The sequence below is a fragment of the Orycteropus afer genome, unplaced genomic scaffold (genome assembly GCF_000298275.1).
Source record: "Orycteropus afer afer isolate SDZICR_OR568_19922 unplaced genomic scaffold, OryAfe1.0 scaffold00165, whole genome shotgun sequence".
Taxonomy (NCBI): domain Eukaryota; kingdom Metazoa; phylum Chordata; class Mammalia; order Tubulidentata; family Orycteropodidae; genus Orycteropus; species Orycteropus afer.
In genome coordinates, this window is record NW_006921752.1 from 4158999 (window position 1) to 4173955 (window position 14957).

Consider the following 14957-nt stretch of genomic DNA (forward strand, 5'->3'; position numbering starts at 1 on the left):
TGGATGGGCAGATTATATAATCTCTGTGCCTCACATTCCTTACCTGTAAGAGTGGTTGGAAAGTAATGGACATAATGTGTCGAACAAAGTCTGGCACACAGTAGGCCTGCAACTGAGATCATGGTCACCGAACACTCGCCACAGAGAGCCCCAGCCATTTCCCCTCAGCCTCCTTTCCTGCTCTCTGCCATCTCCATGGTCCCAGGAAGGTCCTGCCAGCTGAAGAACCCAGACTAGGTCACTTACCCTGACCTGTTCTGTGATGCTACCATGAGAGGAGGAAGTACAGACTCCTCACCTCCTGCTCTCTGGGGCCTCCCCACTTTGCTCCCTGCAGCTTAGAACAGCCTGGGCCGGGGGTGCTACAGGTCCCTGCCACCACCCCTGAGGCTGGAGAAAGGGTTCTCAAGTGTGGTGGCAAAACCCTGGACCTACTCCCTAGAGTGGAAGCTTTGTGAGGGCAGGGATGGGGAGGTGTGGTTCATGCAGAATCCCCAGCACTGGACACCTAGTAGGTGCTCAATAAATATTTGTTGAGTGAATGCATGCAGCGTTGAATCACTCCACAGGTCTGAGGCCGAGCTGCGGCTGTTCCACGCAAATCCATGGTGCTGCACCAGCCCTATGGGATCAGAATCTGAGTTGAGCCTAAGGAATCTGGGGCTTCTGCAAAACCAGTGGACCCACCGGCCCCCTTTAACTGAGCCAGTGTCCGAGGCGCAGAGGGCGAGCCCTTGTCTCCGACCCTGGCTCTCCCCGAGTGTACTCATTCACAGTCCTGGTCTTGAGGATCCCTGGAAGCTGACAGTTTTGGGATTCCCTTCAGTCCAGTCCTCTCCTGCAGGCTCAGCCCACCTCCCACAAGCTGCCTTTGTGTCTACTGCCCCTACTGAGGTTCACCCCACCAAGAACCCAGGAGTTCATGTGCTGCTTCACTCCAAAGCCCCTTGTTCTTGTCTCCCTGCCTCCCAGGTGCCTCCCTCTTGCTCTTGGTCTACAACCAGTCCCCAAGGCCTGCTTCAGTTACATCCTCATCTCTCTAGTCCCACTGCCATTGCTTTAAGTTAGCTCTTCTGACTGCCACAGGCCTGTGCCCCCAGTTTCCCTGCTTATGTCCCCCTAGCTCCACCCACCAACACATCCTCCACTAGGCTGCTGGAATGTTTAAAAACAAGCCCTCCCCCACTGCCTACCACCACAGGCCCACGTTTCTGGCCAGACGTGATGCTCCTTATTGTCCCAGCTCTAGCCAAGACAGCCCCACATTTCACAGTGACACGAGTGATGTCCCACACAGACCCTCCTTGCCCTCTGCCTCCCGAGAAGCCTGCATTGCATGAAGCTTTCCCTCCCCGATTTGTCTCTTCACTCCCCTGCACCACCTCTTCGGGTAGAGGGTCCCAACGACCCCTCCCCCAAGCCGTTTTATTGCAAAAACGGTGCACTGCACACCATTGCACGTGTCTCCTCCATAATCTGTGAGAGCTGGAGGGCAACTGCACCGTGTTCAGTCTCTGGACACAGAGCCTGCTCTGGAGCCAGGCCCAGTGATACTGTTTCCCCTGTGGGTCAGCACATTCATCTCCCCAGAAGGGAGTGGGGCAAGCAACATCACAGTAGACCTGGTGCTTCCCAAAGGGTGGCTCTCCAGCTGGAGATCTGGGAAGAGGGTGAGGCATGGGGATGCAGGATGACTGATACCCCTGCAGTAAGCAAGGCACGGAGCCCTCCGAGTTGAAGGGGCCATGTGTTTGGTTAGAACCTCCAGCAGGAGGGGGGTGGCCACGTACAGGGCAGGAGCAGGGGCATGTGGGCAAGGGCAGAGCAGACAGCAGTGTGCCTGCTGCCCCATCTGTCTAGGCACCTCCACCCACCACAGCAGCCTGCAGGAGTCCAGGTGGACTGGGCCACCAGGAAACAAGGAGCCACAGCATGAGGACAGATGGCCCTTGCTCGTCCCCTCTGAACCTGCACCCTGCTCTCTTGCAGAGTCAGACTCCCAGTCCTTCCCCAACCCTGGGACTGTGCAGTGCTTGACATTCTTTCCTAGGGAGAAGTGCCTTTTGCTCATCCAGGGTTAGGTGCGACCTTATATGCATTGAGGTGAGAACACATAGGTTGCTGCAATAAATAGATGTACAAAAAGAGTCTTGACCGCGGGTGGTGGGGTAGAGGTGGCTGTCTGCCGTGGGGGGCCCCTCTGCACTGGAGCTGGGCCCACCATCCACCAAGCTGCATCACGGGGTCAGCCGGCCAGAGCCACAGGCCCTGCAGAGGGAAGGTGCAGTGGAGTCTTGGCAAAGACACATTGGGTAGCTGTCATCCTACTGTCCAGGTTGTCTGGTCTGTTTTCCTCGGGAACCGGGGAGAGCAGCGTTCGCCCCTGCAGCTGCCAAGGCAAGCGGCTTCGCTTCCTAGGCTCAGCAGAGGTCTTGGGGTGTCTGGGTGTTAAATAGCTTTCAGTGGCTCAAGGAACCTGCGTCCCAGTCCTGGTGGGGGTTCCGTGACCCGGCGACAGCTGAGCAGCAGTGCTCCGTCGCCAGAGGGGCTCTTCGAAGTCATGAGGGCACTAGGGTGGGGCCGGAGCTGAGGGCAAAGCCCAGCCAGGGTGAGGGTGCCAGGTACCCTGGGTGGGGGCACAGAGAAGCCACATGCCTAGACATGGCCAGAGTCAGTTTTATTAGGGAAGTGGGGCCAGGGGACCGAGGGCTGAGCCACCCCCGGCCCACGGCAGCAGACCATGCCATCCTGCCCCTCCCGGCACCCCACTCCAGGTTGACTGTCAGCCCCAATTGTAGAAATAAATTTTCTGCCAGGTGGGCAAGTAATCCATGAGCGGCCCTGTAAGGAGAGAGAACAGATACAGGGCCATGGCTCCGTTCCTCCCACGGCCCTCCTACTGGGCCAAGCTACCCCACACAACCCCCATCTGCATAAGCAGATGGGAGGGAGGATCAGCAGGGGCCTCCATCCCATATATAAACAGGGACCCTCAGGCTCAGAGGCCAAATGGCTGCACCCTGTGTAGGCAGAGCCAGATCTGAACCTTCTCTGTGAGGTGGGCCTCTTCCCACCAGATAATCCTTCACCCACATCAGACTGTCTCATATTGCCCAGGATACTAAGGCAGGAAAAAGGTTTTGAGCCCAATGTGGTCTAACACCCCTCCAACCAGGGTACCCCTCCCTCCCACTCCTGAGCATCTGTCAGCCACCCTGGCCCCTGCTCAGGAACTGTCACCCACCCCTGACTGTGCCAAGCACCAAATTACAAAAAGGCAGGGAAAATACCCTCAAGGGAAACGGCCCACGAACGAATGAGAGCCACTGCACTTGGTATCACCACCCCACCCCACACTTACTTGTGACCAGGCCAATGCCAGGGACATGGTCTGCCAGCAGCTGGAGCAGAAAGAGGATCTTGGCCCTGGAGGGAGAAGATAACAGGACTGAGTAGGGTCCAAGCCCAGGTAAACGAAAGCACTAAAAGCCCGCAGTGACCGCCTGACTAAAGGCAAAGAGCTAGGACGGACCCCATTACCAAAGGGAGAGGCCACTGGGGCTGGCTCTGCTCTCTGCCCCTGCGACCCGGCCCCAGCCCAAGACGCTCACAACCGGCATCTCTGGCTGGCCCTGCCCTCCCAGTCCTTCCTTTTTCCTTTTCTTTCCAGACGTCCAACGCCACGTGCTTCTGAGTGCCAGGTACAGAGCAGTGCCAGGGCAGGGGTAGGGGAGGATTTTATGGGAGAACAGCGCCAGGGCATCCCTTAAGAGACCCCAGGCTGGCAGAGGAGCAGAGCCACATGGAAACCTCATAGGCCAAAGATGAGAGTGGTGAGGGCTTGGCTGCTAACTAAAAGGTTGCCAGTTTGAACCCACATAGTGGCTTTGTAGAAAAAAGACCTGCCAATCTGCTTATGTAAGGACTACACAAGGCACATTCAAGAAAACCCTGAGGCAGGTTCACTGTGTCACATGGGATCGTTATAAGTCCCAGTGGACTTGATGGCAGCCAATAACAACAACAGTATTAAGTATAGTTGAAGAATGCTTCCTGCTGTTCCAGAGGAAATACCACAGGTCCTGTGGCCATAACAGTAAATGCAATTCCAGTTAACAGTTCATTCTTAAGCAGGACATTTACTGAGACCCAGAGAAAGGGCATCCTGGGAGCTCCGGTCTGTCTCACGGCCCCAGGACCCCTCCTCAAATCTCCTCCTCTCAAGCAGCCACCCAGGTTGCTCCTCTCTGCCGCCTCTTCCACAGGTCTTTCTATGGCTGGCTGAGGCTGGGAGCTCCAGTGATGGAGTAGGGGCTCAGCAAGGCAGGGAACACACCAGAGGAGAACATGGATTTAAGGTGTGGCTCGGCCACTCATCTGCTGGGTGGCTGGATCTGCGTGGTGAGTCATACAACCTCTCTGAGCCTTGACTGCCGCCTCTGAGAGAAGGGCTAATCCAAAACACATGCCTGGAAGAGGCGGGGCTGAGCTGTGGGATGTGGAGAGCCAGCACCCCCCACCCTGTGGGCCAGCCCTCAGCGTCTCTCCAGCAGGGGCTGGCCCCACAGTCAGGGCGGGAAGGGGCTGGCATCTGGTGGAACAGGGAGTAACTGCAGCTGGGCACATAGTGCATGCTCAGTGAGGGGTCAGGGGAGGATGGCAGGCAGCGCAGGGGCTGGCACCCTAGTGCTCTCCTCCCCTTCCCTAGCCCAGTGCTAGTGCTGCCAACACCACCTGGGGCTGGGCCTTACTCAGAGAAGCGGTCATAGAAGGGGGAGCGCAGCAGGTAGAAGAGCAGCAAGGTGGTCCGGCGCCGGAGCTCTAGCCGTTCCCTCTGGGTCAGGCCCTTCCTGTCACTCAGGAGGCTCAGGCTGGGGGGTGGGAGACACAGTCAGGGCCAGGGCCAGGGGCCATGGGCTGGGTTTCTACATGGGCAGCGACAGGAGGAGCAGGAGCCACCTGACAAGAGCCAGCCAAGAACCAGGCTCACCAGGGGCTGGAGCAAGCCGTGGGGAGGCCCAGCCCAGCTACGTCTATGGGACCACAGCACCAGAGGGGTCATGTCTTCTCAGCCCTTTGCTTTCACGCGACCATGATGAGAGGCACACACCTGCCCCTGTTCAAGGCCAGGAGAGCAGAGCCTGAAGGGACAGAGGTGACAGCCCATGGCCCAGTGGAGGGAGTGACGCCCAGGCCCACCTGGTCACGTCCACAACACCAGACAGAAGCCAAGGCGTCCACGACCGCTGGCCCCAGAGGCCCAGGCTGAGCACTGATGGCCAAAGAGTCAAGGAGGTCTCCAGCACATGGGCCTGGCACCTGCCACTCTCCGATCTGCCTGTACCTTGCAGCCCCAGCCCACCCCATGCTAAGGATACAGTGCAGCAGGGGCCGAGCAATATACAAGGACTCTGCGATGGTCTCCTGAAGCCCCAGTGAAGTGGGGGTGATATTCAGCTCTTCGTGGTGCTGCTGCTGCTGTCTCTCTCGCTGCTGGGGGGCGCCCCAGTGCCTTGAGTGCAGGGATGGAGCTGGAACACAAGGGCTGGCAGATGAGCAAGCCAGGCCCAGGCTGGGCAGGGAGAATGCGGGCAGTATGGGAGTCGTCCCTCAGGCCCACACTGACCTCAGCACGGGCGCCCAGTCCAGCTGCGTCCTACACTTACTGTTCTGCAGGGTTCGCACCACGCGGCTCGACCGCTTCCCCACATAGGGCTGTTCCTGGCTGCCAGGGCTGGGGTCACCATCTAACAGGGATAAACAGAAGCCACACTGTCAGAGGGATGTGATGCCAAGAAAGCCTGCAAAGAACACATATGAAATGAATGCTCATGCGCTCAGAAAGGAGCTGAAGAACTCATACTAAGGGAGCGCTGAATCAAGAATGGCAGCCAGGGGCTGTGGCTCAGCACAGGAACAGCCACAGGAAGAGCCAGCCTGGAACCAGGATGCCCAGGGGATGGAGCAAAGTAGAAGGCGTCCAGACCAGCTATATCTAAGGGACCAAAAGACCAGAGGGCCTGTGCTTTCACAAACCGTGATGAGAAACAAAGAACTATTCCCATTCAAGGCCAGGAGAGTGGGGTCCAGAGGTCCACAGGGGTTAGGTCCCAAGGCTTGAAGGGCAGACTCTTGGAGAACCAGGCTCAGAGATGAAGTTGGCAGGACTCTTCCCTCCTGCTGATGCCCTGTCCCCTCTTCCTGCTGCTCACATAAAAGAATGTCTCTGACATCAGATGTCCTGGGTCCCAGTTCTGACCCCTCCCCTTAACCTAATCTGTTTCCTTTTCCATAAAATATAGGGTAATGGGGAGAAGTTAGTCGATGAGGGTAGATGTGTTTCATATATGGATGATGATATATTCATGTGGTCAGTTATAAATCCACATGAGTCCCCTCCGGAGTGGGGAGGAAGCTTACCCAGGGGCCGTGCCTGGGCCTCCCTGTCCAGAGGAACGATGGGGGGTGAGGTCTGGAGGCCAGCCTTGAACCAGATCAGCAGAAACATCCGCAGCACAGCCCTGGGTTGGGGAGTACGGCAGAGCTGGGGAGCACGGCAGGGCTGGGGGGCATGGCGAGCTGGCAGGGGCTCGAGGCGCTCTACTGAGCGCCTGCACAGCAGGTCAGAGAACCCCCACCAAGGCTCTGCCTCCACAGTCCCAACCTACTTGGCTAGCTGGATGAGGGCGATGACAAGCCAGCGGCCTACTTCTCCCCACACCTTGGTGGCCCCCATCTCCATGAACACCTCCACGCACTCCAGCACGCTCAGCCATGTCAGTAGCTTCTGCTGGGACAGTGACTGCAAGAGCCCCAAGCCAAGAGGTCAGGAGGCTCACCTAGTCCCAGGCCCTCCACCTAGGGGCCTCCTCTGACAGGAGATGTGGATCGTCCCCTTTCCAAGCCAAAGTCTGCAGACCTGACCTGGCCTCCAACACCAACTCCACCACTAACAGGGTGAGTGACTTGGAGACAAGCTACGCCACACCTCTCTGAAACCTAGTCTCTTCATTCAAAGATGGCGCCACAGATACTTTGAACCTTATGAGGTGGTGTAAGGCTCCAAAGGACACGACCTCTATCAGACTATAACACAGGCTGTACACATAGGCTGGTTGTTACTTTTTCCTTCCTAAGTCCTTGTGTTTCCCACCCCAGTCCCTGGCAGAATCCTCACCACAGGCAACTTTTTCCGAAGCTCCTTCCGGAGGATCCCGTCATTGAGCAGAACAAGCAGATTAGAGGCAGAGTACACTGAGGGGCAGAACGTGGTTTTGAGTGGCTGGCTCTGCAGCCTCCACCCATCACCTTCTCCCCAAAGCTGCAGGGATTGCCCATCACCTGCGCTGCTCAGCCACCCACAGACTCTGTGGAAACCAACCTGACTCTCTGCCCTCCTCCTCAAAGCTTCATGCTCCCCTGTGTGGGCAGCTGGATCAAGGGCAGGTGGTGCAATCTCAAAACCAGCTACCATCCTGCTGGGTAGCACCCACCATCCAGTGCCCAGAACTGCCCACTGTGTGCCAAGCAGCTATGGATGTGTGATCCCACTTCCTGGCCTTTGCTGTCTCCTCAGCCAGTCCCTGAAATTCTATTCCCTTCTTTCCTTTCAAAACCCAGTTCACTCCTTCACTGCTATCACCTCCAGTATTCACTGGGCAAACACACACTGAGGCAACTACAGTCTGGGGATCCTGGACTTTGAGAGATGGATTTGAATCCTGGATGTGGGACCATCAGTGGCTGGTCCCCAACCTCACTGAACTAACAATAACAGCACCTACTTCATTGGACTCTGGGAAAGATTAACTGAGCAAAGGCAGGAAAGGTACTTAGCTTCTGGTCTGATAGTGAACACTCAAGTCAAGGTTCCCAGACAAGTCTCCCCACAACAGGGGCACAGAAGGCCCCCCAGACAGTGGACATGGATTTCTGTCCAATTCAGAGTGATGTAACCGACAGCCCAGGACCCGACCCGGAGCAGTCACTCTCTCTGGGAAGCTCTCCAGGGCCTTGGCCCATTTCCAACCACCCCAGAGGCCGGCTCACCTAGCTCCGACAGCTCGTGTGAATCGGCGAAGCGACCTGGAGAGAAGGCACGAAAGAGGCGTTGGTAATACAATGTTGCACCCTGTGGTTTTGGGTCCCCAGACGTCCCTACCATGCGCCCTACGGGATCCTGGAAGGGACCTCCCAAGCACAACGGTCACCACTACGACGCCGCAGAGGAGGCGGCCAGTGGGGTCAGAGGTCAGGGACCCGAAGGTATGTATGGGTCAAAGGTCAGGGTGGCACCTGCCAGCAGGTAACTGAGGCCCCGCACCGCCGTCTCCAGCTGGGCCGTGGCGGCAGGATGACGAGTCACGTACTCCTGGTAGCGGAGGCCCAGGAGCCGCAACTTCTCCATCCTGCCCTCAGGACTGACAGACCCACAGACCGACAGAACACTGCCTGCAGCGCCCTGCTTCCTGCGCCCTCCTTCCTGCTTCCGGCCCTAGGCCCGCCTCTCCGTTTACTTAACTTCCGCGGGCTAGTGGTGGTGACGTGAAGGGCCATTAAGCATCCCTTCACCCCATCTCTTAAATCACCTCCCCCCACTTCGGTACCATTTAACAACTGCGGGCCTAATCCCGCCCTCTCTGCTCCTTCAAGTCATTGGTTAACACACTCTCCGCCCCGACACACCCAGTGCTGTCGGGATCCGGCTCTTCCGCTTTCTGGGTTAGCTGCCTTTGCGCCTGCGCAGTTGCAGTTCCGGGAACAGTAGCGCCAGTCTGAACAGTTCATTCTGGAGGCCAGGAGCCCTGAATCTTTCCAATCGAACGCCGAGAGCCTCGAACGGGAGGGTCGGCTTTTAAAGGGCTAGGAAGTAGCGCGCAAAAAGGAGCCAAGGCCAGACTTGGAGAGCCTCGAGGAGAGTCTAAGCACAGTCGGCAGGCTCGCGTTTGACCAGTTGCCTCGTCTCCCTTCCGCTAGGGACACAGGCAACGAGAAGTCCAGCCTCCTAGCGCAGTCTCAATCCCCTAGTCAGCACCGTCAGTGCTGAGTCTCACCTCCTGCACGGACTAGGCCACAAGAATGCGCACCTGCACCCCCATCTGTGCGGAGAAAACCCTCTCCCGGCCTTCCGATGGAGGCTCGGGGTGACCTTAGGTGGGAGTTTCCCCCCTCTGGGCCTCGAGTTTCCCCATCTGTGAAATGGCTTGAGGGCGATTGGTCCTTGAACTCAGAATAAATCTCAGAATACTTTCCAGTCCCCAGAAGCGCCTTCTTGTCCTCAGCCTCGCCCCCAAAGGATGGAGGCTACTCCAGGAAATCCCTTCCCAAATGGGACGGGATCCTAGGCAGGGGCGGCGACGAGAGAGCGGCAGCCAGAGGTGGAGGGAACAGATGCTGCGGGGAGGCGGCCACTGATTGGTTGTGGGAAGGGGGTGGGGCCACGAGGCTGCGCAGTTGGGGACCGCACGGGCGGTTTTGCGGTAGCTGAGTGGTAATGCCGTGCTTTATTTTACCTAATCGTGCTTCCAAAAAAGCCCTGGTGGTACTGTGTTTAAGTGCTTGGCTGCTAACGGAAATGCCTATGGTTGGAACCCACCAGCTGCTTCTGGGAGAGAGAAGTCAGTCTGCTTCGTAAAGATTAAACCTTTGAAAACCCTTTGGGGGCACGTCTACTCTGTCCGCTAGGGTCGCAATGAGTCGGAATGGACTCTTCCAGATAATATCTCCAGATGAGGAAAAGTTCCGTGTAAGAACGCCCAGTCAAGATTCGGATGCTGGTCTAGCCTGACCAAACGTGTTTTAAACTACACATCTCTCCCGGAAGCCATTACCCTTCCTTCCTTCCACTGCCTTCCCCACCCTCCACCCCAGCTTCATTTTTGTGCTATATGGAGTGGAGAATTATATCTGTTCTCTCTTCTTGTGCCAAGGAATGAGGATACAGGGAACTTGTGTTCAAGGCTCAAGAAAGGCAAAGATTTCAGAAAACAGCTGCTGTGGCCATGGGCATGCACCAGACAAGCCAGCAACTGGGATTAGGGTCAGGGTGTGCATGTGGGCCTCTTTCTCCCTTTTTTCTTCCACCCACCATCACAATGGACCTGTTTGCCCAGACCTCACCATTGCCACTCTCCAAGCCCTCCCTCTGCAGCTGTGTTAGAGTGAAGCATGGGAGCTGGCGGTTTCCCAGGGCTGGTGGTCTCAGGACTGTGCTTCTGGAGAGGTGAGAAAGGTGTGGAAGACAGGAGCAGCCTCCCCAGGCAGAATATACCCCTGCAACCAGGGGACTCTGGGCCTGGAGCCTAAGCCTCCTCGGTCCCAGAATTGGGCCTCTCCAGGTTGGCAGTAGCAGGGCTGTCTGAATTTCCTCTCCAGATCTTGGCCTGATAATGCCCCAGAGACAAAGAGCACCATGTGTGCAGGAAACACCCAGGGCAACCTCTCCCTGCTGGACTGCAGCCTGGACTGGGCCACCTGGCTGGACTGGAAGGGCTTCAGGGCAGGTTGGACTGGATCCTTCCTCCTTCAGTCTGCTCAGAATCACAGGGGGAGAGAGAAACCCGTCTAACAGGTACAGATGAGAACACTGAGGCCCAGAGGGGGAAGCTGAGTGGTCCAAGGTCATACATTCAGGCCTGGGCAGAGCTGGGGTTAAACTCAGTCCCATGCCTAGAGGACAAGTATCTTTTCATCTGCCCATACCTGTCTCCCTTCTCTCCCATCCCCCACTTGCACCCACATCATCAGAACAACCTTTTGCAGACCCAGCAGGCATCTTCACACCTCAGTTTCCCCTAAGTGGTAAGGTTGAGGGAAGCCTAGGGCCAGCATTGTAAGTGACCATAGATCAGTAGACCCAGGTCCTCCCACTAAGTCCCCCACCCTTTATTGAAGGCTTATCCTGAGCCAGGCCCTCACTGTGTGCCCTACCTGCTCCCTCACGTTAACCCCTGCCCCCACCCCTAATCTCTGTCCAGGGTCTTGGGCAGGGAATCACTCACTCCCAGCCCAGATGGAGGCTAGAGATGAGGATCAGGGGCCTGGAGGCTCAAAGTTCCAAGGCCTGGATGCCCCCTCCCCATCTTCCCATCTCCTCACAACTCCCAGATACACAAAGAGCTGCCCTCAGTTTCCATAGCAACCATTACCCCTGGCTTCCTGAGGCCCAGAGCCAGACCTTCCTTGCAGGTCCCTTTCTCTCAGAGAAAGGCATCCTGTCCTCACCAAGGAGTCTTGGGGCATGGGACTAGGCTGTTCATCCACACCTCTTTTGGGACCTCTCAGGCCCTAAGTTTTTATAGCCAGAAATTAGGGGAAAGGATGCTGTCCAAGTCCCTTTCCAAGTCCCTGTGGGCCCCAGTTGAGTCCATAGAGGGTAGGCATCCATTCCCATCCACTTCAATGCACCTTTCCTGAGCACTTGCGATGTGCTGGGCCCTGCTTGGCCACTAGAGACCCAGTGCAGGACAAAATAGACAGGGGACATAGTGCCTAAGGCACTTGACTGCTAACCAGAAGGCTGGTGGTTCAAACCCACCAGCCACTCCTTGGAAGGAAGATGGGGCAATCTACTTCCATAGTGATACTGCCTCAGAAACACAAGGAGGGGTCATGATGAGTCGGGGCCAACTTGACAGCACATAACAACTGTGCCCCGTGCAGCTTAATTCATAGGGGGAGACAAGTAATAAACAAGCAAACAGTTCAGATGGTGATTGGTGCTAGAAAGAAAATAAACACAGCGATGAAACACAGGATGTCACAGGAGGAGCCAGGACCAGCCTTGAGAGGGTATGCACTCCAGGAAAAAGGAATGTCAGGGGCCAGCCCCAGGGCAAGAAACACTTAAGGACCAGACCAGAAGACTGGGCAAGAAGGCTTTTTCTGTGATGTGGAGGGCAGGCGTAAGAGGGTGTCTTAGTTACCTAGAGATGCTGTAACAAAAATTCCACAAGTGAGTGGCTTTAACAAACACATTTATTTTCTCACAGTTTAGGAGGCTAGAAGTCCGAATTCATGGTGCCGGGTCTTGGGAAAGGCTTTCTTCCTCTGTCAGCTCTGGAGAAAGGTCCTCGTCTTATTTGCGTTTCTGCTCCTGGGTACGGCCATCTCCATCTCTTCTTGCTTCTGGGTCTTAAACTCTAAACTCACTGCCCTGCCCTCAAGTCCACATCACCACCCTTCAGGTTTCCAAGGCTGTAAATCTTGAAGGAAGCAGACTGACTCAACTTTCTCCTGTGGAGGAGCTGGGGCAATCTACTTCCATTTGATCAGCTGGACCAAATGCCTTAACCACCGGGACTCCTTTTCTGGGTCCTAATTTGCTTCACTGGTTTAAAAACACCCCTACATGGATATGGCTTAACATACCAAAGAAAACTCATTCCCAAATGAGATTATAACCAAAAGTATAGAGAGGAGGCTTTACAATACATATTTTCAGGGGACATAATCCATTCCTACCGGCGGGGATGCCTGTGACTGCAAGGGGCCAGAGGGCGTTCTTGTTGTCACTTCAACTCTCAAGAGAGAACCGTGGCTGTGTTACAGGCCTGTCTGAAGATTAACTGAGATGAAGCATGTCCAACCTTAACCACCCAGAGCCTGGCACTGAGCGAGCGCTCAGTCAGCCGTCGCTGTGCTTGTTCACGGTCCAGAGCGTCCGCCAGCCCCTCTGGGGCTAGAGGCGACGCTGGGGCCTGCTGTGGGGTGCGAGGGGCGGGAAAGGAAAGAGACCCAAGCAGGCGGGGGCGCCCTCACGACTGTTCCGGCGAAGGTGAGGGATTCCCCAGCCGCGCCAGACCGGCCGCCCACGTCAGGGAGGCCCCTGGCCAGCTCTCGGGCGGGAGGCGACCTTCACAAGGCCTCTTTGTCCCGGCTGCACCGGTGCCGCCGCGGGCCCGGCCACCTGGGCCAGGGGGCGGGGGCTCCAGGTGTTAGGCGGCTCCGGGGCAGGTCGTGGCTGGCTCCGCCTCCTGTCCCCAGAGCAGGTGCTCGGGACCCCCGAGGGCCTGCATTCCAGTCTCCTCCCCCTTAGCCCAGCCGCGGTGCGACAGTCCCTTTGATCTGGAGCTAGGGTCACGGGCGCCACCTCCAGGGGCGGTTGAGGGGAGGAGACGGGGCCCCAGAGCTGGGGAGAGGGGGATGGGCTCGACAGCAGGTAACGGGGACTAGGACTTCCTCCAGCCCCTCTCATCAGTCCCGGTGGGAAACTCAGCCCAGAAGCGAGATTCCCTGGTTCCTCCCAGGCGGGCGGGGGGTCGGCTGCCCAGGCAGGGGCGGGGCCAGGCCACCGGGAGGGAGAGGGGCCTCCCCGCCCCTTCGGGCTCAGCCAAGCGGAGGTGAAACCTGAGCCCAGGTCGGGGGCGGGGCCGGCTCCGGCTGGGACCCGGCTGGCCCGCGCCTCGCCCCCTGCCCGCGCCGCCCGTCTCTCCACGAGCTGGGCCAAGGCCTGGGGCCGCTGGAGCAGGTGAGGGTGGCGTCGCGAGAAAGAAAGCGAGGACGGGCGGCCGTCGGGCCCCGCCGCCCAAGGCCCACCCTCCTCTCTCTCTACTCGCTCCCTAGGGCCCGCGCTGGAGCCTGCAGCCCCGGGGCGCGCCCTGCTCAGAGCGCCCCTGTGGGCGGCCATGCTGCCTCGAGGGCGCCCCCGGGCGCTGGGGGCTGCCGCGCTGCTGCTGCTGCTGCTGGTGATCGTATTCTACCTGTTCGGCGGGGACCTGGAGTGTGAGCGCCACGAGCGAGGAGGGTGAGCTAGGGGCCCGGGGTTCCTGTCCTGCCCGCTGACGCCACGTGTCCCTCCAGACGGGCGGCTGCGGGGGGCTGCTGCACTAGATGAAGACCTGCCGTGGGACCACAACCGATCGGCCTGCTTCCCGCTGCGGTCGCTGTTACCCAAGTGCGAGGTAGGTGCGCGCGGCCCATGGTGCTGGGAACCCTGGGGGCGCCAGAGGCGCCCAGCCTGGCCAGCTGTGTCAACACCTGGCTTTGGCTCCGGCGTTGACCAGTCAGTTGGAGGAGCTAAGGATTTGCGCTTCTCCTGCTCTGGGTCTCAGTTTCCCCATTAGTGAAATGAGGGGAGTGGCCTCCTGCCCCTCCCGGCCCTTCCTTGTCTCTGACTCTGGTGTGGGGCTGCAGTTGCTTCAGGCCAGGCCAGCTCAACCAGGGGTCCTCAGCGGTTAGTGGAGGAGGGGCAAAGCCACCGACCGCGGTGTCCCCTCCCCAGCTCTTGCATGTGGCCATCGTGTGTGCAGGCTATAACTCCAGCCGAGATGTCGTCACCTTGGTGAAGTCCCTGCTCTTCTACAGGTACAGACAGGTGTCAGTGGGAGAGGGTTAGAGATTAGAAGTTAGAGATTAGAAGTGGAGAAAGACACAGGGTCTTAGGAACGGCTCTGGGTCTCAGAGCCTCAACTTCCCCCTCTGCCACATGGGGACAATGTCTTCCTTCTGGGTCTCAGAGCCTCAACTTCCCCCCCTGTCACATGGGGACAATGTCTTCTTCCTTCTGGGTCTCAGACCCTCAACTTCCCCATCTGTCACATGGGGACAATGTCTTCTTCCTTCTGGGTCTCAGACCCTCAACTTCCCCATCTGTCGCATGGGGACAGTGTCCTCTTCCTCCCTTGAAGAGCCGGGATGGAAGATGGTGCTTTCCACCTCTGAGCCCCTTGGGCTGGAGGTGGCCTGTGCTGTTCAAGCTGTGGGCCCTCAGACTTCCTCCCTGTCCATCTCAAAGGAAAAATCCATTGCACCTGCACTTGGTGACTGATGCCATCGCCAGGAACATCCTGGACACGCTCTTCCATACGTGGATGGTGCCTGCTGTCGCGGTCAGCTTCTATGACGCTGATGAGTTTCAGGCAGGAGTCTTGATCCTTCATCTCCCCTCCCCCAAAGTGTCCTTCTTTTCTTCCTCCCAGGGCAGACAGCTGCATGGGAGCCCCTGCCCCATCACATCT

General features: G+C 57.7%; 2 protein-coding genes across 2 annotated transcripts in view; one reads left to right on the forward strand and one right to left on the reverse strand.

The window, feature by feature from the left end:
* Window positions 1-2782: 2782 nt before the first annotated feature.
* Window positions 2783-8407, reverse strand: PEX16 (peroxisomal biogenesis factor 16). The gene is made up of 11 exons (XM_007946532.2): window positions 8296-8407; window positions 8050-8085; window positions 7178-7254; window positions 6669-6802; window positions 6421-6521; window positions 5667-5747; window positions 5379-5531; window positions 5200-5272; window positions 4752-4871; window positions 3362-3426; window positions 2783-2841 (listed from the first exon to the last, which is right to left on the reverse strand). The coding sequence occupies exons 1-11, from the start codon at window positions 8405-8407 to the stop codon at window positions 2783-2785; spliced, it is 1011 nt and encodes a 336-aa protein (XP_007944723.1).
* A 5218-nt stretch (window positions 8408-13625) lies between these two features.
* Window positions 13626-14957, forward strand: part of LARGE2 (LARGE xylosyl- and glucuronyltransferase 2) — a 5240-nt gene continuing 3908 nt past the window's right edge. Inside the window, exons 1-4 of the mRNA XM_007946562.1 lie at window positions 13626-13707; window positions 13801-13901; window positions 14222-14304; window positions 14735-14894. Coding sequence (XP_007944753.1) covers window positions 13626-13707; window positions 13801-13901; window positions 14222-14304; window positions 14735-14894 — 426 coding nt within the window. The remainder of the gene's footprint in view (window positions 13708-13800; window positions 13902-14221; window positions 14305-14734; window positions 14895-14957) is intronic.